General features: G+C 50.6%; 1 protein-coding gene across 1 annotated transcript in view; it reads right to left on the minus strand.

Moving 5' to 3' along the window:
* ADCY5 (adenylate cyclase 5) overlaps window positions 1-27,890 on the minus strand; it is a gene marked incomplete at both ends in the record, with an annotated part of 157,862 nt that overhangs the window by 43,077 nt on the left and 86,895 nt on the right. The window contains 3 exons of the mRNA XM_080696862.1: window positions 597-708; window positions 14,244-14,365; window positions 18,974-19,123. Coding sequence (XP_080552988.1) covers window positions 597-708; window positions 14,244-14,365; window positions 18,974-19,123 — 384 coding nt within the window. The remainder of the gene's footprint in view (window positions 1-596; window positions 709-14,243; window positions 14,366-18,973; window positions 19,124-27,890) is intronic.

Raw genomic sequence — 27,890 nt, forward strand, 5'->3', positions numbered from 1 at the left:
GCGGCCACTGGAGCCATGTCGGTGTATCAGTGGACACTGTGTTAAGTGGCCACTTACATGTAATGACTCTGCACAGGCCGAGCGTGTGGCCCAAAGCCACAGGCTAGGAAGGGATGCCAGAGTGTAAACAGGAACCTAATGAATGAGCCCGGTGTTCACCGCCCTGCTGGGGACGTTACTTCCAATTTGTAACGTTGGAATCATCCTTCGGCAGGCTCTGGGATGGCACGTGGCTGCCTGCAGGCCAGGTGGGGACTCAGGCTCATTCTCTTTTCACTCAAGCCAGCTTCATCCAGAATGTGGTTCTGTGGCATCTAATTTGCCCCAGACACACAAAAATCCTGCTGGGGGTTCGGCACTCACTCCTTCACAGATGGGGGTGTGGGGAGCTTCAGGCTCGCTCCCTCACCGCCAGCTAAAGCGTCTCCAGCTGTGTGCTGCTAGGACCGACTTGGGGCAGGAGGACACAGCACAGCCTCAGTGGCCCCTCTGCCCATCACTGGTTCCCAGCAGCCTGGCCTGTGCCTACCCTGGGGTCAGCAGGGCACAGACAGCTCCACCAGGCCACCCTCTGGCCCCAGTACAGGGTGACTCACCGCAGCCAGCTTGTCAAAGCGGGCGAAGAGCTCGTTGAGGGTCATGACCAGCTCCTGGGCAGTGCACTGAGACGCCAGGCTGGTGAAGCCCTCGATGTCCGCAAACAGGATGCTGGGGAGACAGGTGGAGGAGGAAGACCCTGCCGTTGACTGAACGCTTGCGTCCCCCCAAGTCCACACGGTAAATCTTAGTGCCCAGTGCCTGGGGTCAGGAGGCAAGGCCTTGGAGGGGTGATTAGGCTGTGAGGGTGGAGCCCTCATGAGTGGGATCAGTGCCTTTTAAGAGCTTCCCTGCTTTCTGCCAAGTGAAAATATGCAAAGATGGCTGTCTGCTTTCCAGAAGAGGTTCTCTCGCCAGCACCCCGCCAGCCATTGTGCTAACTCAACCTGACTTCCAGCCTCCAAAACTGAGAAGTAATTTTCTGTTGTTTACACCCATTCTGGTATATAGCAGCCTGAAGAGACTAATACCAGTCCCATGTGGGAGGTGAGGTGGGGGTTACAGATAAGACCCTGCTGGGCACCTCAGTCTTTGGGAGGGCTTTCCAGCAAGGGTCTGGAAGGGCTCCGAATGGCTTCTGAGTAGGGAACAGAGGCCCTGCCCCAAGAGCTGGGGACACTGGCCTCTCCTGTTGACTGGAGCCCTGTTTCTGTTCTCCTCTCTCAGCTCTCATTCCAGGACAAGAGGACAGGGGCAGAGGACCACGAGGCCTGGTGTGTGCAGTCATGAGACGGAGCTAGGCCCCTAATTCCCAGTCATCCCTCAGGCCTGCCCCTGTCTGGCCTCTGAGAAGCCTCTGCAAGGTTGCTGGGCCTGGGGATGAGGCCCTTTTATACACCTGCTCTGCAAAGTGTTTCAGGCCAGAATGTTGCCCTACTAAGACCTCACTTCCCACTTACACAGGAGGGAAGTCGACTCCAGGCAGACCTCAAACCCTCCATCCAAAGGGAGTCCTCTGTAAGAAACAGACTAACAGAGGCCCAGGGAGGAGAGACAGGAAGACTCCACCAGTGAGCATCTCTGGAAGCCCCCAGCTGCTCCCAGCAGCCCCTTCAGCCTCACAGTCCAGGCACAAGGTCAAATGCACCAGCTGGTTACAGACCTTTTATCTACTTCTGTGGCTCATGTCCTTTAGGTTGAAAGTGTTTTTCTTTTCCTTTGAAACAGACTACCAGAGGGAAGGTCCCAGGGCTTGAATATATAAAGGCCCCTAAGTGGGTTTTCTTTTTCCCCTTAAAAGGGACACAAAAATATAATAACTCTCATGTACTGAGCTGTTCCTGGTTACCAGGCACTGAGCTGTGAGCCTGCAACACACCATCTCACTGAGTCTTCCAAACAGCTCTGCAAGGGAGGGGTGGGTGTCCCCACTGCCCAGAGCAGGGCTGAGCTTGGAGGAGAAGCACCACCACCGGCCTCTTCTCCCACCTTCCTGAGGCTCCACGACCAGTAGTCTGTTTTTTAAAATGATGAATGTGGAACCAAAAGCATTTTGTCATTTTACCTCCAAATGTGTGTTGGTGTATCAAGCTTGTCTTTTTATTTTTATTGAAGATTGATGAATTATGATTGCATATATTTATGGGGCTCAGAGTGCTCTCTGTATACAGATTGATTGAATCAAGCTAATTAACACAGCCATCACCTCAAATACTTACCATTTATTCCTCCTGTCTAAATGAAAGCTGTACCCTTTGACTATGCATGTCGCTGATTCTGTCTTTGTGACATCTGAGGTCTTACTGACCCTTCCAAGGCTAGACAACTCCCAGAGATAGTAAACAACTTGTCTTAGCATGTGTCTTTCACATGCAAACCAACCAACCCAGAAGCCTGGGCACTTGTCCCAACACACCACAGACGGGTTCAAATTGGCCAATCATCTACCTCCCGGGTCTTTTCCTAGGAATGCACCACAAACAGGCCTGTGTTTTCCTCCGGATCCCTCTGCCTCCTGGCTGCCCCATGCAGCATATCCCTTACTCTTGAATTGCAGCAATCTTCAAGGGGAACTGTCTTCTGGTCTGTTGGCCTTGCCATACCTGAATCATCATAAAATCTACAATTTAAGTGTGATGGTGCATGCCTGTAATCTCAGCTACTTGGGGAGGGCTAAGGTAGGAAGATCACACATTCTGGGCAACTTAGCCAGATCCTGTCTCAAAAAATAAAAAGGGCTGGGAATGTAATTTAGTGGTAGAGCACTTGCCTAATATGTGCCTAGTCTTAGGTTCAATACCCAGTACCACAAACAAATACTACCCCTACCCCTAGATTTAAAAGTACACTGTTTAAAGCTCCTTACGGCTGGGCGTGGTGGCGTACGCTTGTAATCTAACCGCTTGGGAGGCTGAGACAGGAGGATCGCACAGGTTCGAAGCCAGCCTCAGCTACTTAAGTGAGGCTCTCAGCAACTTAGTGAGACCCTGTTTCCAAATAAAGTATAAAAAATAGGCCTGGGAGTATAGCCTGGAGGTAGAAAGCCTCTGGGTTCCACCCCCAGTACCACCAAAAAAAAAAAAAAAAAAAAAAAAAAAAAAAAAAACCAACTCCTTACATGCGCTTATATATTTAGGCCTCACCATCTTATGAGATCAATATTCTCTTTTATTTATTTCTAACTTAATTATTTTGTGATACTAGAGATTGAATTCAGGGGCCTTTTATCTCTGAGCTACACCCCAACCCTTTTTATTTTTTTTATTTCAAACAGGATCTTGCTAGGTTGCTGAGAGGTCTCCCTATTGCTGAGGCTGGTCTAGAAAACATTTTTTTTAAATTTTTGAATCAGGGTCTCACTAAGTTGCCAAGGGTCTTGCTAAGCTGCTGAGGCTGGCCCGGAACCTGGTATCCTCCTGTCTTAGCCTCCCATGTACTGGGATTATAGATAGGCACCACCACAACTGGCAGCATTTTCCTTTTACAGGTGAGAAAACTGAAAGCACAGAAATGTTGAGTCACCAGCCCAGGGCCATACAGGCAACCTGGCTCCACATTCCAGGAGCAGAACCCATAAACACCCTGTGCCTGTCTGCCCCAGTCCTCACAGGACTGGGTGAATGCCAGGCTCTGGCGTCATCGCCGCAAGTGGGCACGAGCTGGGCTCCTGAGGTCCCCGGGGTAGTACCCGACTCCACTGGGGCCATTCTCAGCAGCCACTCGGGACAAACCGCAGGGGGAGCAGAAACAGGATGGGCCACTAGGGGGTGCATCCTGGGGCCTGGGCCAGGCTGTCCATCTCCCAGGAAAAGCAGGCTGGACCAGCTCCCTTCCCAACCTCCACTCTGGGCTCCTCCAGCCTGGATCAGCAGAAGTAACTTCAGGAAGGGGAACAGAGGCAAGAGGTGCAGCGACTAAGGTTGAGGAGGGAAGGGGAGGAAGAGGAAGAGCAGAGAGGCATCGTCTTCTCTGCGCAGGTCAGAAGCAAAAGGGAGTGAGGATCTTCTTTAGCTTTGGTGCCCACAGCTGCCCAGCAGATGGGCTCACCGCACCAGCCAGAGGGAGCTGTGTGAACATCCAGTGTGCGAGGCTGAGCCCCATTCCAGCCCACACTGTTTCCGTCTCTAGGTAGCTGCCCCACTCTACCCCGGAAGGAGGTCTCTCCCAGTCTCTGTAAAGGCACCTGTCACACAGTTGTCCTGGAAACTCTTTCTCTCTCGGGATATCAAAACCAAGGTAAGCTGGGGTCAGGATCAGCTACACATGAGACAAGGAACATGTTCAGCAAGCGTCCTTGGCTGGCATCAGTTTTATAAAGCAAGGCCAGCTGACAGCAGGCTTCCTGGCTGGCCCACCGCAGGCCTGGGGCTACACAGCAAAGCTTGGCCGTGGGGGCTCATGAGATTCCAGCAGTAGGAAAAGCCCCCAAACCCAGCTGTTATGGGCTGGATCTGGAAGATCCCCCAGAAAGGCTCAAGAGTTGGCAATGCAGTAAGGTTCAGAGGTGGAAACAATGAATCATGAGGACTCTCACCTCATCAGCAGATGAATCTATTGACAGACTAAAATGTGAGTGGATGGGGCGGGTGGGATGAGGTGGGTCACTGGGGACATGGCCTTGTGATTATGTTACTGCTGCCCTCCTTTTCTTCTCTCTGCCTCCTGGATCCCACAGAGTGGGGCAGATTTCCATACCCTGCTGTTATGGTGTTTCTGCCTGGGCCTGGACAACCATGGACGACACCTACAACTGTGAGCCAAATGAACTCTTCCTCCTATAAGTTGTGCTTGTCAAGTACTTTGGCCACAATGGTGAAGAGCTGACTCAGACACCAGCAGAGACAGTCTATGAAGCCCCATGGCTCCAGCAACTTTCTCAGACCAGTGCTTACGTGGTTACTGAAGATGTGGGTGGTTCATGGTCCTGTGCTAGGGGACATGGGAAACCCCCCGGGTGTGTGAGGGGACAACAGGTGGCTTTCTCGAGGCTCCTGTGGAGCTGCTCCTCTGGCGCTTCCAGAGGCTTCCATTAGCTGCTGAAGAGTCAGGGAGGGCTGGTGGGCTGCCCGCCAGCCAGGGAAGAAGGAGCTCAGAGCAGGACTTCCAGCCCCGAAACTTATTTGTAGTCTCTGGGGTCCCAATTCTGAACCCCCCCACACACAACCCCCCTGCACATTATTGAAGCGGCCACCACCACACTCTCTTCACCTCTTCGTCAGAGGCAAAGTCCCATTTCTCAGCTGCTTTGGGGAGGATTCTGCTTGGACTGTCACCTTGGGAGGCTCCTCTGTCTTGCAAGATCTACCCAACAGCACACCCTTCTGCTGGCCTGAGTTTCCAGACCAGTTTCTTGGTGATTCTGGGGCCCATTTCACAGTCTAGCACCAGGCCCAGGAAGCGGGCAGGTGTGACTTCGTTGAGTAGCTCTCCAAGATGGAGTGTTCATCTTGGCCTGAGGACCTGGCCCTCAGGGTGGGTGCCCAGGCGCCAGGACTGCCTGCCAGCCATCACTCTCACTCTTGGCCTTCCCCTCCCAAAACTTTCAGGCAAAGCTTCGGCTCTGCACTGCTCACAGGCATTTTAGAAGCACCGGGTGCGCCTTTCCTCACAGCTGTCCTCTCTCATTGCCATGAGGCCCTGTGGCTTTCGGAAGTTGTCAGCATCTGGCCTTGCATCTGCACAGTGAGCCACAGCCTGTGACATTGCTGGATACCCAGGAGCTGACCCCTGGAGCGGTCTGGATTTCCTGAAGTCCTGGGCATTGTGAGAGCTCTCGCCCTACATTCTGAACTGGGCCAGGGGTCATGGGGTGGGGGCGGAGAGGGAGTGTGGCAAGGTCTCGGACCATCTCCAAGGATATTAGGCTCCTCAAGAGCTGATGGTCCTGGGGAAATGCTCTGGAGCCCGGCGTGTGAGGGCTGATAGGCTAGAGTGGCTGGGGCTCCACATCAGCTAGCATCTCTTCCCTGCAGCATGCCCCCTCCAAATCACCCAGCCTGGAGAGTTGCTGGGGCTCATGCCCCTGGTGAGCTAGAGAGGAGCAATGAGTCATTCACCTCCATCGGGTGAGTTAGCACCATCAGGTGAGAATAGACACCAAAAGGTGGTAGAAAAAAGATAAGAGGGGGCATATGAGCTGGCAGCAGCCATAGAGCCATCTGAGGGCACAGGCTGGAAAGGAAATGGGGGTGGGCGATGGCCAGTGAGAGGGTGCTGAACACACAGTTCTGCAGGTATCCGGCCAACAGGAGACCCTGCCCTGGGACAAAGGCAGGGGTCTCACTTCCCCAGGGAAGGAACAACTTCCTCCAGCAAGTGGGGTTCAAAAGAAGAGGCTCCAGGGGTCATGGCAAGTCCTACAACCCCCTTCACTAAGGGCCTCCTGCAGACCCATCCCACCCTGACGCATCAACACAGTGAATCTCCCCACCGCACCTGCAGACACTCTTTACAGGGTCTTGAAAGATTTGGGGAAATGCTTCACAAAGGAGAGGCAACCACGCCCAGCAACGTTAGTGAGACTCTCGGTGCTTTCATTTTCTTCTCCATCCTGCCCTTATTTTCCAATTTTTCTACAAAGAACATACATCCTTTGTATAACAAAAACGTCTACTTTTAAAGTAGACGTTTATAAACAAATCATATTTTTTCGTTTGGGGCCTGAGTCTAACCTGTCCATCTTCATGGTGTCTTCCTTGACTTATCTCAACCCAGAATAATCCTTCCTATGCCTCAACTTTTAATAGAATCAGAACCACAAATCACACACTGGCTCCAGCTGTGTCACAGACACGCCAGACATTCTCGGCTGATCAGTGCCTCCGCTCTGCCTTGTCTCCCTCTCTGCTCCCCGGGGGCCCCGGATTTTGAGTGCAGAGAACTAAAATAATAAGTCCCTGCTGGCTGCTGGCTCCGTTCCCCACTGATCCCTATTCTGTGTCCCAGGACACTCGGGCCTGTTGTCAACCCCAGGCGAGGATGTGGAGAAACTGAAAACCTTATACACTGAAGGGAAGAGGTCAAATAGTGGAAATGTGGAAAACAGTGTAACAGTTTCTCAAAAGATTAAACACAGAGCCACCATATGATACAGCAGGCCCCTTTCTGGGTATGTACCCCAAAGAATTGAAATCAGTACAGACATGAGCAGATATTTTTACACCCACGTACACAGCAGCATTATTCATAACAGACAAAAGGTAGATACAGCCCAAGTGCCCATGGGTGGATGAATGGATTATCAAAATGTGGCCTATGCATGCAATGGGATATTTATTTATTCAGCCTCAAAAAGAAAAGTAATCCTGAAACATGCTATGGCATGCATGAAGCTTGAAGACATTATGTGAAGTCAAATAAGCCAGTCACAAAAAGCACAAATTCTGTACGATTCCATTTATATGAAATATCTAGAGTAGTTGAATCCATAGGTTCAGTTTCAGTTTGGGAGGATAAAAAAGTTCTGGAGGCCAGGCATGGTGGCATACGCTTGTAATCCCCGCACTTGGGAGGCTGAGACAGGAGGATCACACAGGTTCAAAGCCAGCCTCAGCTACTTAGTGAGGCTCTCAGCAACTCAGTGAGACCCTGTTTCCAAATAAAGTATAAAATAGGCCTGGGAGTATAGTTCAGAGGTACAAAGCCCCTGGTTCCACCCCAGTACTACACACACACACAAAAAGTTCTGGAGATGGAGGGGTGCTGGTTGCACAATACAAGTGCTAAATGCCACTGAACTGTACACATGAAAGATGATACATTTTATGCTATGTATATTTTACCACAACTCTAAGTATTGCAGGGGTCCAGCCCTAGCGTAAGTCGGGGTTAGTGTGTTGGTGAGAGAAGAGTTGAGGTCGTGAGAGAGATGCTGACACATGGACCAGCTGTAGTCTATTTTGTCTATTTAGAATTTATAATAATTTTTATATTTTTTATGTAGGACAGAAAAAGTATAGCTTATTTACTTATTTATTTTTAAAAATATCCAGTCCCAGTAGCTGGGTTGTCAAGCCACTATTCCCCAAGCACTCCCCTCGGCCCCATCTCACTGTGGGGATCGGATATTCCCCAAAGGGCAAAGACTTTTTTTTTTATAATGGCAGCCTGGCACTTGGTAGCAGATCAGGAAATGTTTGTGGAATGAATAAAATTGATACTGTGAAAACCACTTGGTATCTGGGTGCAGTGGCACTTGCCTGTAATCCCAGCTACTCTAGAAGTTGAGGCAGGAGGACTGCAAGCTCAAAGCCAGCCTCAGCAACTTGGTGAGACCCTGACTCAAAATAAAAAATCAAAATGGTGGGGTGGACACAGCTCAATGGTAGAAAGCTTGTCTAGCATTTCACAAGGCTCAGGGTTCAATCCCCAGTTCTGCAAACAAAACAAAACAAAACAAAACAAAAACAAACCACTAAGGGCTGAAGACATAGCTCAGTGGTAGAGTGCTTGCCTAGTGCTATGTGCATGTACATCACTGCCAACATGATTTACATCATAAGATTATAACGCACCAATTAAAACATACTTTAAAAAAGACCCTGCAATCAATCCCCAGCATCAGCTGAGAAAAGAAAACAATGTTTTAAACAGGTGTGGTGTGGTGGCAACATCTCTAATCCCAGCTACCCAGGAGGCTGAGGCAGGAGCAACTTAAGAGAGACCTTGTCTCAAAATAAAACACTAAAAAAGGCCACTTGTATCAGTGGTTGGTATGGGGGTGGAGTTCGGCATACTTTTCTTAACATCAGATTTTGAAACTGAAATGCAGGTATTTAGGGACTGCTCCTCAGGGGGTGGCTGGAGGTCCCCCTCTGCCCACAGGGGCACAATCTGCCCAGGGGTGTCTGAGCAGCTCAGACACTGTGGCATAGTCATTATAATTCAGAACCACACCATGGCTGAGCCAGACGCCAGAGCAACCTGGAGAATGCAGCCAAGTCCTTGAAGGAGACAAGAGAGGAGCTAATAAACTTAAAAGGGGGAGGTGTTAGGACAAAGTTGGGGAAAGAAAGGATCAGAGAAAGAAAAAAAAGCAAGTAGGACATTGCTCCCCTAGACCCTGACCATCCTCACATGTGGGGAGGGACTGGTTACCCCCTTCCCAGGCTGGGCTCAGCAGCCTTTCTGCCAGGACCTGGCTGCAGCCCCCACGGTTCCTGGGTGCCTTCCAATGCAGTTCTGACTCGAGCAGCCCTTGAACCAAGACCACTGCCTCCTGTTCCCCGTCCTGAAAGGGGAAGGGGGAGCAGCTGGGGGTTAGGGTTGAAGCCATGATGCTCTGGGAGGAATATGCTTCTTTGGTGGTGCTCCCTAGAGGAGGCAGTCTTCTCTCCCCATCAAGAAGAGTCTGGAATGTGCTTTTTCACCCCACTGTCTATGAACTTTGGCTCCATGAAGGACAGGCCAGTCAGGTACACGTCATCTTTGTTCAGAGGGGCCTGCGGTGGAAGTGGAGAATTCTCAGCATCCCCTGCTCCTGACCTTTGGAGTGCCGGGCTACCTGACCTTGTCTCCAAGGCCTCCTGGGCAGGCCTGAGCTGGGGCACCTCCCTGTACTCAGCCCAGCCAGACTGGGCTCCTGGTACACGCTCCCATGCGTCTTTCTCACTCCTGCAGCAGTGACTGGGCTGTTTGTTGTTTAATGTCTGAACCCTGCAAGGTCCATGTCCTGGGGAGCCACCTACTCCCCACAGTGCCTAGCACCAGGCAAGCCTGTGAGAACATGGCAGCTCACCACCTGAGCATTGTTTAGCGCGTGTCTCCTCTCACAGTGGAGAGCTCCACCATGTCAGGGATGGTGTGAACCTGACATTGAAGCCAGGCTCCCTTCCTCTGGTGTCCTGCTGCGTGGCTGGTGGCTGGTGGCTGCCTCCGACTGGGGTACAAGTAAAAGATAAGCTGACCAGAGGAGTGAGTGGAGGAGTCTGCTCGCCGGTCACAGACGCAGTGAGGGCCAGCTCAGGTGACCCTGGGCTGCCACAGCTCCTGAGGCAGGGAGTGACGAGTATCCACACTGAATGCTCATCTTTCTCCCTCTGTAATGTCCACTTGGCCAGGCTGACCTAGCAGCACCTGGGTGTGTGTCTACTCTTCTGTGGTCCTGTGGTGTGGTGCCTTCTCTGGCCAGCCTCTTCCTCCAGCCCCCACCTTTTTTGAAGTACTGGGAATTGAACCCGAGGGCATTCTACCTCTGAGCTACACCCCCAGTCCTATTTCTTTTTTAATTTTGAAACAGGGTCTTACTAAGTTAATGAGTCTCACTACTTGCTGAGGCTGTCCTTGAGCCGCAATCTTCCTGTCTCAGCCTCCCGAGTACTAGGATTCAAGCATGCACCACCATTCCTATTCCTCTGGCCACTTGGTTGGTTGAGTTCCCTCCTCCCTAGGCAGAGCTTCCAGGAAGCTTTCCTGCCCCCACAGCAGCCTCTGCCAGCATGGCCCAAAAGACCTTGTCACTCCTGGGAGTGGTGGTGTCCCTCCCCCTGGCACTGCAGGCAGCATGGAGGGCGGGTACTTTGGGCCAGAGGAGGAAGGCTCACAAGAGATAGGCCTCATATCCCAAAGGGCCCTAGACCCAGCAGAACTGCCCAGACAGGGGCTGACACGGTCCATCCATCACTGTACATCAGACAGGAGGGGCGGGTCTGGGGTCTCAGGCGGGGCTCCAGGGGTTCCCTGGCCTCTGGCCTACTTCACCCCATCGCCAGAGGTGGCTCGCCACCAGAGTATTCTATAAGCTTCTTGGCCGGCCCCTGCTGGGCCGCTGAGCCAGGGAACAGTCAGCTGTGAACTCTCCTCTGGGCCAGGGGATAATGAAGGCGCAGAGGGTGGGGGCTCCTCTCTATCCCCCTTCCCGGCCCAGGTCAAATCTGAGGTGCCGTCAGTCCTTAGATCCAGGCCCAATCTGTCCCACTGCGGAGCTGATTTATGTTTCTTGTGGCCTTGCTCTCTGTGGGGCTAGAGAACAGCATGTCATCACCCTCTAAATATTATAACTCCAGGGAGAATTACTGAATGTCACTCATCACCCTTCCATTCTGTAGCCAGGAAATCCCAGGCCTTTCTCTGTTGATATGAATGTGATAATATCACAAAAATAACAGTAATAATAATTCTTGCACCCCCAAATATTGAACAGTTATGAACCAGATATCGTGCTGAGCACTTTCTCCACATTATTCTAGTTACTTTTTATAACTCTTCAGTAGGCACTCTTGCTAGCCTATTTTATAATGAGAAAACTCGGGTTTAGAGTGGCTCAATGCCTATAACTTGCCTGGTCAAAAAGCCAGGACACAGTGGCGCTGGGATGATATACATGGTTGCTTAGCCCCAGAGCCCAGGCCTATCTCCACTGTCTTTCTGAGCCTGATCCCAAAGTGTGTGTGTGGTGGTGGTGGTTGGGGATTTTTGTTTTTATTTTGCTTTATTTTTGCAGTGTTGAGGATCAAACTCAGGGCTTCATACATGCTAGACCAGCACTCTACTACTGAGGTATCCTCGGCCCCTACAGTACATTTTTAAACTATGATATCCCCTATTACCACTCAACTTCAATCTCAAGCTGCAGTCCAACGCCAAAACAGAGACCAGATCGAGCACTGGGTGTCCACCTAGGGCTGTATCCAGCGCTCCCAGCGCCAGCTGCGGAGAGCACGGGGAGCGGCCTCAGCATGGTATCTCTATACGTTCACTCATGCTTGGCCTCTGATGTGTACTAGCCACCTCTCCCCATGAATCAGAGTTCTGTCCCCATGAAAATCACAGCCTCTTGGTTTTTCTCTCCTTTCATCTCTCCTGATTGCTGTCACTAATCCTGCAAGTCCTAGACAGAAATACCTCCGCTGTGACTGGGCCTGACTCTTGCCATGTGAGTGCTCAGGCTGGTGTGTGATTAGGCGCCTTGTCCTTTTATCCACCCAAAGTCCCTGCCACTGGAGGAGGGGGGAGGGGAGGAGGTGCCGCCCAGAGCTGGGCCATTCCTTGGGGTCATCCCTATGAAAGGAGCCTGAGTCAGCCCTCTGGCCAAACCCCCTTGCTTGAGGGCTAGGGGCCTGAGAGCCAGCAGCAATGCGACAGGAAGAAGGATGCTGCTGCCCTGTAAGACATGGAGGTGTCCAGGAGAGCCAGAGGTGGTGGCTGAGCCCTGGCGAGAACTTGCCCCTTAAGTGCCAGGCTGTTTGTGAGCGGCACATTTTCCAGATCTCCTCAGTGTATATTCAAATGAATGCTGTGGCAGGCTTTGCTGAGGAAAACACCAGGCCAGCTGGTGTGTGTGTGTGAGAAGACAGGACTAAGAAAGAAAATACCAGAAGAGGGAGATCTTAGGTGCTCAGCAGGTTATGTACTGGGGCTACTTTTGGGTTACCCCTTCCCATCTGGAACTTGAGTCTCTGGGCTTTGTCCTAATAGGGAAGATTGGTTCCTTATATGTTCCATGGGGATCCGGGATTTTAGGATAGCCCTAGTGGCTCCTCAGTATGTGTCCCCTACACACATACACATACACACCACACACACACACACACACACACACACACACACATATACACACACACATATATACACACACACCTCCTTCTTTTATGAGCTTCTTCTTGGCTCCCTAACCCACCTTCCTAGAGTCCTCACCTAAATTCCCTTTCCTGGCTATATAAACACATCGGTCCAGGAAACAGGCTAGACAAAAACTCTGAAATTAGGTTTCTGGGAGCATTTCTCCCACTTAACCAGCTATGGCATTTTTGAATGAGTTCTACATTTCTAGTTTTCTCATCTGTAAATGGGATAAGAATGCTAACCCCCTACGTGAATATGTAACAGACCTCCAGGCAGCAGCCAGGGACAGCACGCCCGGAGGCTGAGTGACCTGTCCACCACAGGAGGGCAGGGCAGCATGGGGGCACAACGCCTGAGGGGCTCACACCCAGCAGCCAAGCCGCCACCAGCTCCCCTGCCCTCTCTGGGCTTGGCTGCCTCAGGACGCCTCCTGGTCACAGAGGTTCGGCTTTTTCCTGGAGATCCCGGCTGCAGCTGCCCGACACTGGGGCTTGGGGTGGGTGTGGGGTTATGGGGGTCAGAATCCCTGAAAATTGAGCACAAATGTGTTGTACAATGACATTTTCTTCCCAAAGCCTTAGCCTCTCAGTTTTGAGAGACCGGTGAATGACACAAACCCAGAATCGAGAGTCTTGGATCCCAGGGCGCACTTGGAGACCAGGCAACTCTGTTTGTTCTGCGTGAAAGAAACAGCTCTCCCCTGGCCCTGCCACCGGCAGCCTCACCCTCGGTGTGTGTGCTGTGTACACATGTAACAATTTGCGTGACCCATCAGCTCCCTTTATTGACAATGCAGCCCAGGCCTTCAAAGGGTTCTCTTTACAGTGACCTTAGAGAACTCAGGTCTTAGGAGAACTTGCCCAGGGAGAAAGCAACTCTCTCCGAGCACATAAGGCGGCTCTTTTTCTGGGCATATGGGAGGATTCCCGGGCTCTCCAGGAGCCATGCTGGATGAAGGCCACTGCATCGCTTCATGTCCCTGTGGAACTCATAAGCAGATTTTGCACTCTATTAATCTACATCTGCTTGCGCGTCCCCGCTGTCATCAGCTTCTGTCTAGGGAGGCAGCGGATGCACAGCGAAGGGAGCATGGGCTTTGGAATGGGCTGGCTGGGGTGTGCCCTGGATCTACTACTCCTGGCTACAGAGTCAGAGCCAGGGTCTTGGCCAAAGCTGGGAAGGCTGAGTGGGTAGCCCTGGGCTTTAGGATAACCCTACAGGGACATTAGGAGGGTCTGTGGTATGGTGGTTATGCTCTTCTAGTGCCCTGGAAGGGGGCGTGGACTGAACAGGCATACAAGCTGCCAGGTGCTGATGAGGACTGTGATGGGGGGTACCGGGGTCCCCAGCCTGAGCTTTCCGTCACCCCTGTCAACAGCCGGCGCTGCTTTGTCCTTTCTCCCCCCCCTTTCTTATGTTCTCCTGCAGCCTCACTGCCCTGTTCAGCCTCCAAAAGAAGCTAAATGGGGCACAAGGACAATTCACCTAACAGACAGAGGGGTGGGGCTGGCCTGCTCCAGGAAAGACACACTCCATAGCCACCAGGCCACCCTGCTAGCTGTGCCCCTTAGAGGAAAGAAGTGGGGAAGCCTCCTCTGGGGTCCAGTCTCCCACCGGTCCCAGTCCCTATCCCGCCTCACCCGTACCTCACGTTGTCGTGTTTCTGGATGTAGATCTTGTGGAACATCATATCCTCCTGCTTGGCATTGATGTCTGCTTTCATCTCCATGGCGACATGACGGGGAAGGACAGAGAGCAAGAGGCGCTCCTGGGAGGGAAGCAGATGAGTTCGTTACTACTCTTTCCAACTGCCTGGCAATCCCGTCTCCACACCTGTGCCCCTACCTGTGGGGCCCGCGAAAACCACAAGCTCTAGCACCTGTGTGTATGGGGAAGGAATGTCATAGCTCCCAGGGCTCTCTGCCCCATCTCCCTGGGTACCTCCTGGTCCAAGCCCTCACTTGTCACCAGGTTTTCCTGGGAAGGGCACTCTTGCCGAGCTGACATCTGAGCACTCTGGGTTAGGACAAATATGGATATAGCCAGGGACTCTGTGTGTCTTTGGGAAAACTACTGAACTTCTCTGAGCCAGGAGGTTCCTCCTCGTAAAAGGAATGGGGATACTGACTGCTTTAAATGAGATTCATTCAGTCAGCCATCAAACATCTATTGAGCACCTACCATATTCTGGGTATCATTCTGGGAGCCAGGAGTTATAACTATGTGCCTGTAGACAGGCCACGTTCCTCCTCAGTGGTCCAGTCTCTTGGAGGTCTGGGATGCTGTGGGGCCTCTGGGGGGGGGGAGGCGCTGGGTGCTAGCTATGTAGCTACTGAGCAGGGATGCCTGGCATGATCAGAGGCTTCATGGACACCAGAAGGGTGTGCTCCAACTCCCCCTGGGGAACAGTGGTCCAGGAGACAGGGGAAACAAGTTGACTTTGAGGAAGCAAGAGAAAAGGAACCAGCAAAGACAGGTGGGAGAGAAGCAGGTCACGCCAGCTGGTGACAGAGTCGGCACTTTACCCCTCGCAAGCTCTCTCAGGGCCGGGGCTGCCCTGCTCCAGGATATGCAGCCGCCACTGGGCATGGTGGCCTCAACTGCAGCACTGCACGCTCCCTGCCAGGCTCACCTGCCCAACTCTTCTCTCTAGCCTCCATTCTGGCTGCCTCCGGCCTTCACTCCATCCTCAGTGAGGGAGTCATCCTGCCAGGCAGCCTGACTCTCCTCCTGCAGCTGTGTCCTTCCTGGTTCCTCTCCTTCCTTTGGTGACAGCGTGTCCCACCTCTTTTGGTCGTGCTTGCCCTCTGGGTGCACATCAGCTCCACCCGTCAGCCCCAGCACCACCTCTCCACCCCGGCTCCCGTCCGGGTCTCCAACGTCTACCTGGATGTTTTGCCACCACCCTGACATCACACCCCCAACCAGACTGGCCTTCCTGCCTTGCCATTCCCCTAGTAGGAGAATGCCCATGACACCTGCATTCTCCTGCACCACGGTCAACACACTGCCCATGTAAACTGCATTCACTTTCCAGAACTTACTCTGACACTCCTCTCCCTGTGCCCAGGCTGAGCCCATGTCTGGCGCTGATCATCCGCTGACCTAGGCAGGAGCAGCTGTCGTAGTTGTTCCTTCAACCCTGTGCCCCTCCACTCCCCCTGTTCAGTCCTCACCCATTCCTGGGGTCCTGCCCTGGCCATGCAGCCCCAGTTCTTCCAAACACTATCCCCACCACATCACTCTCCTGTTCACGCTACCACATCAATTATGTATTTTCCTGGACATGTAGCCCCACTTGCCCTTACTTTCCACCACCACACTCGCCCTGTTCCCACCTCATTCTGTGCCTTGTCCTCTTCCTGGCCCACACAGACCAACCCCAGCCTGCCTGCAACTCTCTTGCAGAAGTGCCCTCACCGCCATCCTGACCTCAGCCTCTCCCAGGCCCAGCCACCTGCAGGTCCAGCCTGGACACCTGGGGCAGCCTCTGAACCTCCCCATCTCCAAACTTGCCACCTCTGATCATCCTCCATGCCACCAGCATGCAGGTGCCTCTTCCTGCAACGCACACCAGACCATATCTCCCTGTGTCTCCTGAAGATTCCAGAATCAGCTCAAGCTCCAGCCTGGGCCAGAGGCTTAAACAGTCTGGCTCTTCCCTATCCCTCCATCTCTTTCCCAGAACCCCTGGATTGAAACATACCCCACTCCAGATAGAGCAAACCATGGGGAGTTCCCCAGCTTTACTTGCTTTGTGCACAGTCCCTCAGCTGGAATCCACCCCTCACATGCTGCTCCAGGCCCTCCTTCCCATCCCCTCCCTCCTAGGAGGAGCAGGCCTCAGCTGCCAGCACCCCGCCCCACTCTGGGCCTTCCTCTGTATAGAGTCCCCGATTGCCCTGCACCCCAATGGCCTGTCAACCGTGCCTCCTTTAGGTGCGTGCAGGGAGAGGCCTCCTTGGGGACAGGAGCTGTGTTTTACCCAGTGCCACAGCTCAGGGCTTGATACACATGAAACGGTAATTGAGTGAGGGATACGGCTCTGCAGTCTCCCCAGGCATTGGTAAACATGGCCATCAAAGCCATCTCACATTTATTGAACCCTCAGTAAATAGTTATGGTGAAAGATACACCAACTAAAGAACAAGCTGTGCCAGAGGATGACTGGGAGAAAGTGTGCTATAAACTGCTCGTGTTCTTGAGAGACCTTCCTGAATTTATAACTGCTTCTGGGCTGAGGCTGGGTGGCGTGGGCCTGGGGAAGCCGGGGCACATTCCGAGTCCCCTCGCTGTGCGGCACCTGAAAGCTCTTCTGCGTGGCCTGCTGGCTCTGGCTGGCTGAGGAGAAGGGCCCATCCCAAGAAGCAAGCTGCCTCTCCCCAGTGCCATGGCCTGAACCTAGTATCACAAAAATATTTTCTCCCCCAAATCCCTGGCCAGGGCCAGAGCAAGGAAACTATGATGAGCTGTAAATAGTAATTACCCTGGAGAAGGGATGAGGAATGAGTGACCCAGAAAAAAGAGGAATGCTCCCTAAGGTGGAAGGGAAGGGAGGTATCGATTTCCCTGGGGAGAGGTGCTGGGCCTGGAACAGGGGTGAGATGAGAACTACTTTCACTGGCTGCTGGCTGAGGGGTGAACAGGGTACAGTGTAACAAAGGCAAGGCTACCTTGTCAATGAAGGGCGGTGGAAGGACATAGCTGAGCAAGGCTGCCTTCATGAGGCTGAGCCAGGAGCCCAGAAAGGGCCAAAGAGTAGATGGGGACAGTCAGGCCTTGGGCATGGTGGCCACAGAGGCAGTATGGAAGGGAAGCAGGGACAGTCAAGGCCTGAGGAGGACCAGGAGACACTGTGGTGCTTCGTCCCTTACCTGGCTACCTGGATGCCACCAGCCACATCACCATAATCACCCAGCATGCATCCAGATGGAGAGAGACGCCTACGTCGGCAAAGCTGCTCTGTACCTGGGGTGACCATGACGCACACACCACTTTCTTCCTGTCCCCTCACTCAAAGACATACCTTCCCTACTGACACCTGCAGGGGTCTACCGGTGTCTGCTGAGGATCTGTGCAGGGAGGACCTCTGGTCTGCGGTGACCTTGCTTAGTCTCTGCAGTGGGAGACCCACAGATCCACACCCCAGCCCTGACCTCCTGTGGGGAAACTATAGATTCCCAAAGTTGAGAATATTAACCCCAGGGGTGCTGGAATGACCCAGAGGGTTAGCAGTAGCCTCAGGTACAAATGAGGATCATTGAATAAAAAATAAGGGGACAGTGGAAGCACCCAGGGGGCACTGAGTACTTTTTTTTTTTTAAAGGAGACAGTGCCAGGTGTGGTGGTACATGCTCGTAATCCTAGTGCTTGGGAGGCTGAGACAGGATAATCCCCACAGGTTCAAAGCCAGCCTCAGCTACTTAGTGAGGCTCTCAGCAACTTAGCGAGACCCTTTTTCCAAATAAAGTATAAAATAGTTTTGGGAGTATAGCCTAGAGGTAAAAAAAAAAAAAAAAAAAAAAAAGTCCCTGGGTTCCACCCTCAGTAACACACACACACACACACACACACACACACACACACACACACAGAATAAAAAAATAGGGCTGGGGGTGTGGCTCATAGATAGAATGCCCATGGGTTCCATCCCCAATACCACAAAAAAGAAAAAAAAAAAAAAAAAGAGAGAGAGAGAGACAGTTAGCCAATAAGTTTGGGCATGTACGGTAGGGTTACCAGACCTCTACTGATCCACATATAAGAGACAGTGGTGACCCAGACCCGAACCCCAAACAGGACCACCCCTCAAAATGAGAACAGCTAAAACCCGGACAATGACCTTACAGGACCCACTGGGGGAAGCCTGGCCCAACACTGTGGCCCCATGCATGGCCTGTCTCCCTGGCTCAGAACAGTCTAGGAAGAGAGATAGGACTGCCTTTTTTCTCTGAACCAACCACACCCAGAACTGGCCACAGAGGAAGAGCTAGGTGAGAAGTGTCAGAGGGCTGACAGTGCCTGTCCCCTCTCCTCCTCTCTGCTCCCCTGGAGAACACCTAAATTGCAGCTGAAAATGCTGACTGCTCTCACCCCTCCAATTCCTGGGAAGCTCATCTTGCTTTGGCTTGTGTGCAAACATGCTTGGTCTGTGTGCAAACCACAGGGCTGCTGCGTCTAGAGGCTATGGCAGGACAGGAAGGACCTAGAGGCTTCCTGCAGGGTCAGGAATGCTAGGCTCCCTCAGAGGAAGCGTCCCCAGTAGACAGGCCCCACCCTGAGGTGGGGTGGAGCCTGGCTCAGTAGCCCAGTTAAGGCCTGCCTTGGCTCTGTCTTCTCTGCCCTGGGCCAGGGCAGGGCAGGAGGCCTCACTCACCTGCTGCTGGTTCTCCCGCTGCGAGTGGAGCCGTGCCTGGATGCACTCCCGGGTCTCCTGGAAGGCCTGTCTCTGGGAGACCTCAGCTGGGTAGTGGGTGCAGACGCCCACGATGTTGGTGCAGGAGAAAATGAGGACATTGGAGACAAGCTGCAGAAGGAGAGACAAGCACACCAAGTTCAGGCTTGGAGCAGCCATGGGGTACTGAGCCCAACCCCAACCCTCCTGGCCCCAAAGCATGGGGCCCCCAGCCCACATCTCAGCAAATAAACACCTAGCTTCTAGCAGAGCTCACATTCTGCTGAACACTGGGAGTAGCCACACATAATCGTTCAAGCTTTCTGATGTCCTAAAAGCCCAAAGGTTGGCTGGTTTGTGAATGGGTATGGACCCAAAGGACAGAGAATTACAGAATAATCATACTGGACATGTTCACAGTATTGAACGTTTAAAGGTCTGCTGGAGGCAGCAGGGGTGCCAGAGGGAAGGCTCCACCAGGGCGGGGGCATTTCATGTCTGAAAGAGTGACGGTGTCCAGAGCAGCTCCAAGTCCTGCCTCTCCACAGAGAAGCCAGGGCCTGTTGCTCCCCAGAGACCAGCTCCCATCACTCCTCAGCACTGGGAAATAAAGGAATAACAAGTTGCCTGGCTAGTGGGGACCAATGTCCCTAGCGGGGCTCAACTCCTTCTTCCCCTGGCTTCTACTTCTTCTCTGCTCCAGCACGAAGGTCCCCACACCCACATCTGCCATCCCCCGAGCTCCTTGGGGATCCCTCTGTCCATGCCAACTGAAATGCGTGTGTGGAAAAACACCCTAGTCCTGATCAGCAGAGATGACACTGGGTTCCTTTTAAAAGGAATGTTTACTGAAAAAATAAGGGAAAACAAAACCCACACAAGTAAGTTTACATTGCTTTCAGAGCCTACTAAGCTGAAGCTTAGTTAAGATGTCTCTGGGCGAGTGAAGCTCCTGGTACCTGGCTGATCCTGGTCTTGCTCCTGGAACAGAAGCCACTTGAATAAGGTTAGGCCTCCTGGCTTTGAGCGGCACCCCTCCATGACCTGGTTTTTGGTCCTAACCCCAGAGGACCAACCCCGGTCACATCCACACCTTCCACTGTGGCCCTTCCAGCCTTTGAGAAGCCTGTTGTCCCCAGTCCCACAGTCAGTGAAGCACTTGTCAATTTGGATCCCACAGAGCATTCCCCTGGGACAGTGCCCACCTAGCAGAGGCCTGGCAGAAACTCCCACATTCTTCTCCAGGGGCCTCTTTGTCTCTGGAACCTAAAAATTCTGTCCTCAGCTCAGGTCCACACTCTACCTGAAGGCTTTCCTCAACACATCTCTGAGGCTGACACAGCTCTGACCCTCACCAGGTCTTCCACCAGCCAAAAGAACAAAAAGTTCTTGTAGGGCTGAGATCTTCTTCCCATGCCACCAGGTTCCTGTTTATATAGGATGATGTTTTGGAATTCTGGGGTGGGAGTTAGACGTCAGCAACAGTAGCCTGCAGAGTCGGGGGAGCTGGTCATCTGAGCTCACACATCCTAGAGGCGTGTGGGAGCCTCAGCACTTTCTTCAGCAGAAATAAACTTTGAAATGGGAAAGAAGAAGTCTCTCTCACTTCATGGACCAGGCACATTCACAGAATTAAACCAAAATGGCTCATAGGCCTAAATGTAAAACCTATAACTATATGATCTCAGAAAATACATAGGACTTTGGGTTAGGCACATATTTCTCATATATCATAGTAAAATATGATTCATATAAGAAAAAAGAGAAATTGGACTTCATCAAGATTTAGAAGGCCGGGCATGGTAGCGCACGCTTGGAATCCCCGCGCTTGGGAGGCAGAGACAGGAGGATCGTGCAGGTTCGAAGCCAGCCACACTGGCTTAAGAGACCCTGTTTCCAAATAAAAAAATATAAAAGAAGGTCTGGGAGTGTAGCCTGGAGGTGGAAGGACTTCCAGGAACCCCAGAACCACTTCCCCCCCAAAAAGATTTAGAATATCTACTCTTTAAAATACACTATTTAAGCCGGGCATGGTGGTGCTGAGACCTGAGGATCATGGTTTGTGGAAAGCTTCAGCTACTTAGTGAGGCCCTCTGCAACTTAGTGAGACCCTTTCAAAATAAAGAATAAAAAATAGGGCAGGGGTGTAGCTCAGAGGTCAAATGCCCCTGGGTTCCACCCCCAGACCCGCAATAAATAAATAAATAAATAAATAAATAAATAAAATGCAGTATTTAGATAATGAAGTGACAAGCCACAGAATAGGAAAAATTATTTTCAAATAGCATATCTGACAAGAGTTGTACTTAGAACTCATAAATAACTCTCAAAATTCAACAATCACAAAATAAACACACCATTTTTTAAAAAAGCAAAATGATGCTGGGCATGGTGGCGCACGCTTGTAATCCCCGCGCTTGGGAGGCTGAGACAGGAGGATCGCACAGGTTCGAAGCCAGCCTCAGCTACTTAGTGAGGCTCTCAGCAACTTAGTGAGACCCTGTTTCCAAATAAAATAGAAAAAAGGTCTGGGAGTATAGCCTGGAGGTAGAAAGCCTCTGGGTTCCACCCCCAGAACCACAAAAAAAAAAAAAGGCAAAATGATTTGAATAGATGGTTCATCAAAGAAGATATAAGGATGACAAAGAAGCACCCAGAAAGATGTTTGGCATCATTAGCCATCAAGGAAATGCAAATTAAAAAAAAGAGAGATACTACTAGGCACTGTTAGAATAGCTTAAGTTAAATTAAAAAGAAAAAGAAAAAGAAACTGTAGTACCAAATCCTGGTGAGACTGGATAACAATTACAACTCCTATACCTTGCTGGTAGGAATGAAAAGTGGTACAGCCACTCTCAAAAACAGTTTGGCAATTTCTCATAAAAAAGTATGCACTTGCCATGAGACCCAGCAACCTCGTTTTTAGGGGTTTACTCAAATAAAAAGTTACGCTGACACAAAAATTTGTGCATGTACTGCTCAGCTATAAAAAGGACCAGACTACTGATACACACAATGACAGGAATCAATCTCAAATATTTTATGTCTAAATGAAAGAAACCAGACTCAAAAGATATACCACATGACTCCATTTACGTTGCATCCCGAGAAAAGCAAAATTATAGGGACTGGAAATAGATCGGTGGTTGCCAGGGGCCAGGGACGGGTTGCCTAGAAAGGGGCGGCACGAGGAAATCTTTCGGGGTGGTGAGACTTTTATATCTCGATTGTGTTGATGGTCACCCACCTATATGTGTTTGTCAAACCCTCAAGGTGAATATATAAATTACTGTACATAAATTACCTTTAAAAAGAACAGGAATCAGATCCAGGAGACTAGCAGAGAGAATATGAGGGGCTGGTTGGACAGGGAAAGAGAGGCCAGAGTGGAGTTCGAGAAATACTCCCAAGGTAATTATCAACTTGCTGCTACAGCATCACTGCACTAATCCTCCCGGCCTCTACCACTGCTGTAATCTGACTCCTCCTGCAGTAAGGAGGCCAATAGCAGCAGAAAGTGCAAATCCAGGTAAAAAGATGTGCAGTAACCCAATAGGGGTCCGAATGGCTTTGCTAAGCTCAGTGTGCCTCACTGTTCACCTGTCATTCACTAAGCACAGAACTGGATGACAGCGAGGGGGAGCTAGGTTTGAGATGGGGTCTTAAGCAATGGAAATTTCAGCAAACTGGGCCTGTGAGTGAAAGACAAAGACACACTCACATCATCTGCCCAAAGACAGGAATCTATGCACCAGACCTTAATGGCTGCTAAAGCCCCTGTGCAGAAGCTTGGGTTAAGAGTGGAGAGGAGGCATTTGTCAAATCTGATAAAAGGATGCTTACAGACACCTGGGAATGAATCTAGTTACAAGAGGACCCGTACCCAGGCATAAGAATGGCACAGAGAACTGCTGTTCATCTCTGCTCTATTGAAACAGTGATCAAATAGACTGAGCCTCTTCCTATGGCCCGTGGAGGCAGAGGCACTAACACAGGATGAACCCCATCCTATGGAAAGGACTTCGTTAGTAAGTAATGACAGGTTTCATTCACTGCAGACACTCTGCGGCAGCAAGTGAACAGGGCCTCATTAAGCTGTTGTTGCTTTTGCCTGTGCTGGCCTCATGGGATAATTAACCACTAGATACACATGCATGTGTGTGTGCGTGTGCCTCATGGGATAACCACTAGGTGTGTGTGGGGGGGTATGGGGTGCAGGTGACATATTCCCACATTATACCTAGTGGAGTTAAGAAGAAACCCGACAACATAGCAATCCTCAGCTCTGGGAGCAGCCCCAGTATCTGCTTTTCACATGAGCCCTGCAGATGGCTTGGGTCCAAGTGGTCCTAGGACCACACCAGGAGAAACCCCACCAGAGGGGTAATGTTTGGAATTCTATTCTCAGAATCAAAGCCCAGGGGAGGTGCCTATGAATATTTACTATTTCGCAAACGCCAGTGCTGCTGAAACCCAATCTTGGGCTGCCCGCAGGCTGCAGGCTTGATTTGGGTCACGAGTATGAGGTTAGGTTACAGCACTCGGTTTGTGCAGTGTCTCCTTGGCGGAGCACTCCGAGATCGGAGGAGCTGGCTCCGACATGGTGGCTGGCTCTACCTCCTGCCCTGGGGGCTCTGAGGACCCTCTGAGACGGGCTCCTCACCAACCCTGGGAACGGCACAAAGCAAAGAGGAGGGAGAATAAAGGGCTTAAAAGAGAAGGAAATGTGCTAGGACATAGGATGAGAAAGACCCCTGTGTAGTTTGCTCCTGTATGGAGCTCTTTTCCCCACAAATCAGTTAGCCTCTGCAGAGTAGCTGGCTCAGAGATGGGGGTGACGGGAGTCAGAACTTCCCAAGAAGCCAGATTTGGTGTGTTTGGGGGGGATATTCAGTTAAATCTGAATTCAGACAAACAAAAAATAATGTTTTAATATAAACAGATCCCATGCAATATATAAGACCTACTTATACTAGAAAAATTATCCATTGTTTATCTGAAATTCAAATGACCTATATTTTACCTGGCAGCCTTACTAGGGAGCTTTTCAAACCACACCTGCCCTTCCCTGGTTGTGACCATCCTCTGCCCTGTGGGTCCAGCACCCCACAACAGCCCAGCTCCTACTCTACCGACTCCCTCCTCCCCCTCCTCCTCCCCCTCCTCCTCCTCCTCCTCCTCCTCCTCCTCCTCCTCCTCCTCCTCCTCTGCTGGGGTGGCGCCTGCAGACCAGGGAGCAGCCCGACCACGGTGTTTTCTATGCACATTAGAGGCTGAAATCACATCCCATGGTGTAAGCCGAAGAGGAGAGCAATGATTCCACATCTACCGCAGGCTCTTGAGGGTGGACCACCTGAGGACCTGGGGCTGAGGAATGGCTTCTTGACTGTGGGTAGCAAGGGAAAGGCCCCCTCTCACAGGCGGGTTCCCACCCGGCTTTCCCAGTGGGCTCAACTCCTTTCCGTTCCAGACTTTCCCCAGTTTACAAACACACAAAGCTAACAACCACATAAAAGTCCCAAATATAAGGAGCTGCCAAGCCTGCCAAGAGCTCCTTCCTCCTACGCCGGACTTCACTTGTCCTACACAGAGGCAGTGGGAAGCTCGGGGGACCTCAGTGGAATTCCATTAAGAGATAAAATAAATCAAGGATAATCTTAAATTATATACTCTTAGAAGACATATCAGCACGGTTCCTTGTATACTGTAGCATGCTCAATTAGGTGCTTAATGGTTTTTTAAAAAAAATTCCATGTTTTTTTTTTTAAAGTTTTAAATCATAGTGACACCTCTACAATGCTTCCTTTACAAAGAATCAAGATCACTGTATGTGTTCTTGGTAACCAAAGCCACATTACCTCAGCTCGGGGGCTTTTGTGATGAGCCCCTCCTTCGTGGAAATAGCTGGCTCTATCTCTCAGGCTCTGGACAAACAGCAGCAAGCCCCTCTCTTAATAGACAATGGCCCAGCCTGCAACCTCTCCCCTTCACACCAGGTAGGATGTGGCTGCTCTGAGATTGTCACTGTCCCCAGCTCAGGAATTCCCCAAAAGCTTAGCATGTCTCCCAAAGGGTCACCAGCCTCTATTCCAGAGAGGACCCACACCCCCACACGCACCTGTACTGAGGATCGAACTCAGGGGCACTCTACCACTGAGCTACATCCCAACCCCTTTTATTATTTATTATTTATTTTGAGAAAGGGTCTCACTAGGTTTCCAGGCAGGCCTCAAACTTCTGATCCTCCTGTTTCAACCTCCTGAGTCGCTGGTGTGTGCCTCCTGAGTCAGTAGTATGCCAGAGGTACTTAAGGACACCAGTAACAGCAGGACCCTTTTCTTCTCCAAAGCTCACTAGGATTGCCAAATCCAAAAAGATAAAACCCAAATTACCAAAGAGATAAAACCCAAATTCCTGTGCTGGCATCAGTAATCCTACAAGTCTCACTGAAGACCACATGCCCTGTTTCATCACTACCTACACCATACCAGCTAATTCACTGTCTGGAAAACACCAATCTACAATACGATACTGAAAAGGTAATATTTACTGATGTAACTAATATCAGAGCATGAAATATTAACAAATCAATAATAAGAATCGTGTGTGTGTGTGTGTGTGTGTGTGTGTGTGTGTGTGTGTGTGTATGTGTGTGTTACTGGGCTTTGAACCAAGGGGCATTCTACCTCTGAGCTACACTCCTACCCCTATTTTATTCTTTATTTTGAAACAAGGCCTCACTAAGTTGCTGAGACTGGATGTGAACTTGAAATCCTTCTGTCTCAGCCTCCCAAGTACTAGGATTATAGGCATGCACCACCATGCCTGGCTTAGCATCTGTTTAATACATATTTAGGGGGGCTGTGGCTCAGTGGTAGAGTGCTTGCCTAGCATACACAAGCCCCTGAGTTTGATCCCCATTATGTAAAAAAAAATTTTAAAGAATACCAACATGTGAAGACAAGTTTCTCAGAATAACTGGGCACAGCAGTTTCAAAATCCTTTCGTGTGTAATGTTTCATTTCACACCCCTGTAAAAATAAGTGAGCAAGGTGGTAGCACCCCGTTTGGCCAAGGAGGAAATTGAGGCTTGAGGCAGGGGCCCTGCCTGAGGTTCCATGGCAAGGCAGTGCAGAACCAAGGCCACAGCCTGGTCCTTCTAAGCTCAGGGCTCGTCCTACTCAACTGTACAAAGCTGTTATTTATCCCAACTTAATTTAGGTCCAGTTTCCTTTTATTCTATTTAATAAAGAAACACTCAACTTTCTCTCACCCGTGTCCCAGGTGCCCCAGGCCTTCTTCATAGATCCTGGTCACATAAAGCACTGCTGATTTAGGGACCTACTCCCAGCCACTGCCAGATTCATTGAGCATCCTTGGGGGCCCTGCCTCCACGACATGCTCTCTCCAAGGAACTTGATGTGGGTGAAAAGGGCCCAACACCTGCCTAAGGAGGCCAATTCTTCCTTCAGGACAGCTGACCTTCATTGTTTTTTGTTTTGTTTTGTTTTGTTTTGTTTTTGCGGTACTGGGGTTCCTGGAAGCCCTTCTACCTCCGGGCTACACTCCCAGACCTATTTTTTATATTTTTATTTGGAAACAGAGTCTCTTAAGCCAGCGCGGCTGGCTTCGAACCTGCGCAATCCTCCTGTCTCCACCTCCCAAGTACGGGGATTACAAGCGTGCGCCACCATGCCCGGCTTCATTGTTTTTTAATGAAGGTACAACTCATTTACCATAAAATTCACCCTTTTAAAGTATACAATTTAGTATTTTAGTGGATCCACAAAGTTATGTAATCCTCACCACTAATTCCATAATATTCTCACCATCTCCCAAAGAAACCTCATACCCATCAGTCACTGCCTAATTCCTGCCTCCACCTCCACTTCCAGCTCCTGTTTACCACTGAACTACTTTCTGTGTCTATGGATTTGCCTGTTCTGGACATTGCGTACATATGGAACCACATCATATCTTGGGTGGCCTTCTGGCTTTTTTTTTTTTTAACTGAGCATGCTATTTTCCAGGCTCATCTGTATGATGACAAGTATTATTCCTTTTAGTGGTAAGTAATATTTCACATTATGAATCTACCATATTTTATTTCTCATCAGTCATAGGCAGTTGAGCTTGTCTACATTTTGGTTATTATGAATAATGTTGTTATGATGAGCATTCATGTACAAGTTTTTGCAAGAACATATATTTTCAATTTTCTTCTGTCCACTCCGAGGAGTGGAGTTGCTGGATCACATGGTAACTCTATGCTTAAAATTTTGAGGACCTGTTTTCTGAAGCAGCTGCACCATTTTACATTTCCACCAGCCGTGTATGAGGGTCTGTTTTCTCCACATGCTCCTAAAGCTTGTTTTTTGATGATAGTCACGCTAGTAGGAGTGCAGTGAAATCTCATTGTGGTTTTGATTCCCTTAAAATTGTAAAGCAAACAGCAATAATGACAAGTGAGATAATTATTCTGTACCTTGCACAGCTGTGCCTTTAGAGAGAAGTGGTCACGCTGTACATTTTATTTTCGTTATCTTTGGTTAATTACTCCTAAGAAGACCCCTGATTTTGTGTATGCGTCCCGTAGAGAAATAACAGCTTTCATATAATAGTACTTACATGAACAGGACAGCCTCTTAATTCATTCAATAAACACTGATTGAGTTTCCTGAGCTGAGCACTGTGCTGAGTGTCCGGGAAAGCATGAGGCTGGCCACCTGGCACACGCTGAGGACTCCAGGGTCGTTAAAGGTACGGGCTGGGCACGGCTGAGAGGACATACATGCCACAAGCCTCACAGTCCCCAACCTCTAGCAGCAAGTTAATTTACCAGACACTCTGATGAGCAGGGACTACACCAAGCTGTGTGTGTATTGTGAATGCATAACTT

The sequence above is a fragment of the Muscardinus avellanarius genome (assembly GCF_963383645.1).
Source record: "Muscardinus avellanarius genome assembly, chromosome: 5".
NCBI classification, from domain to species: Eukaryota; Metazoa; Chordata; class Mammalia; order Rodentia; family Gliridae; genus Muscardinus; species Muscardinus avellanarius.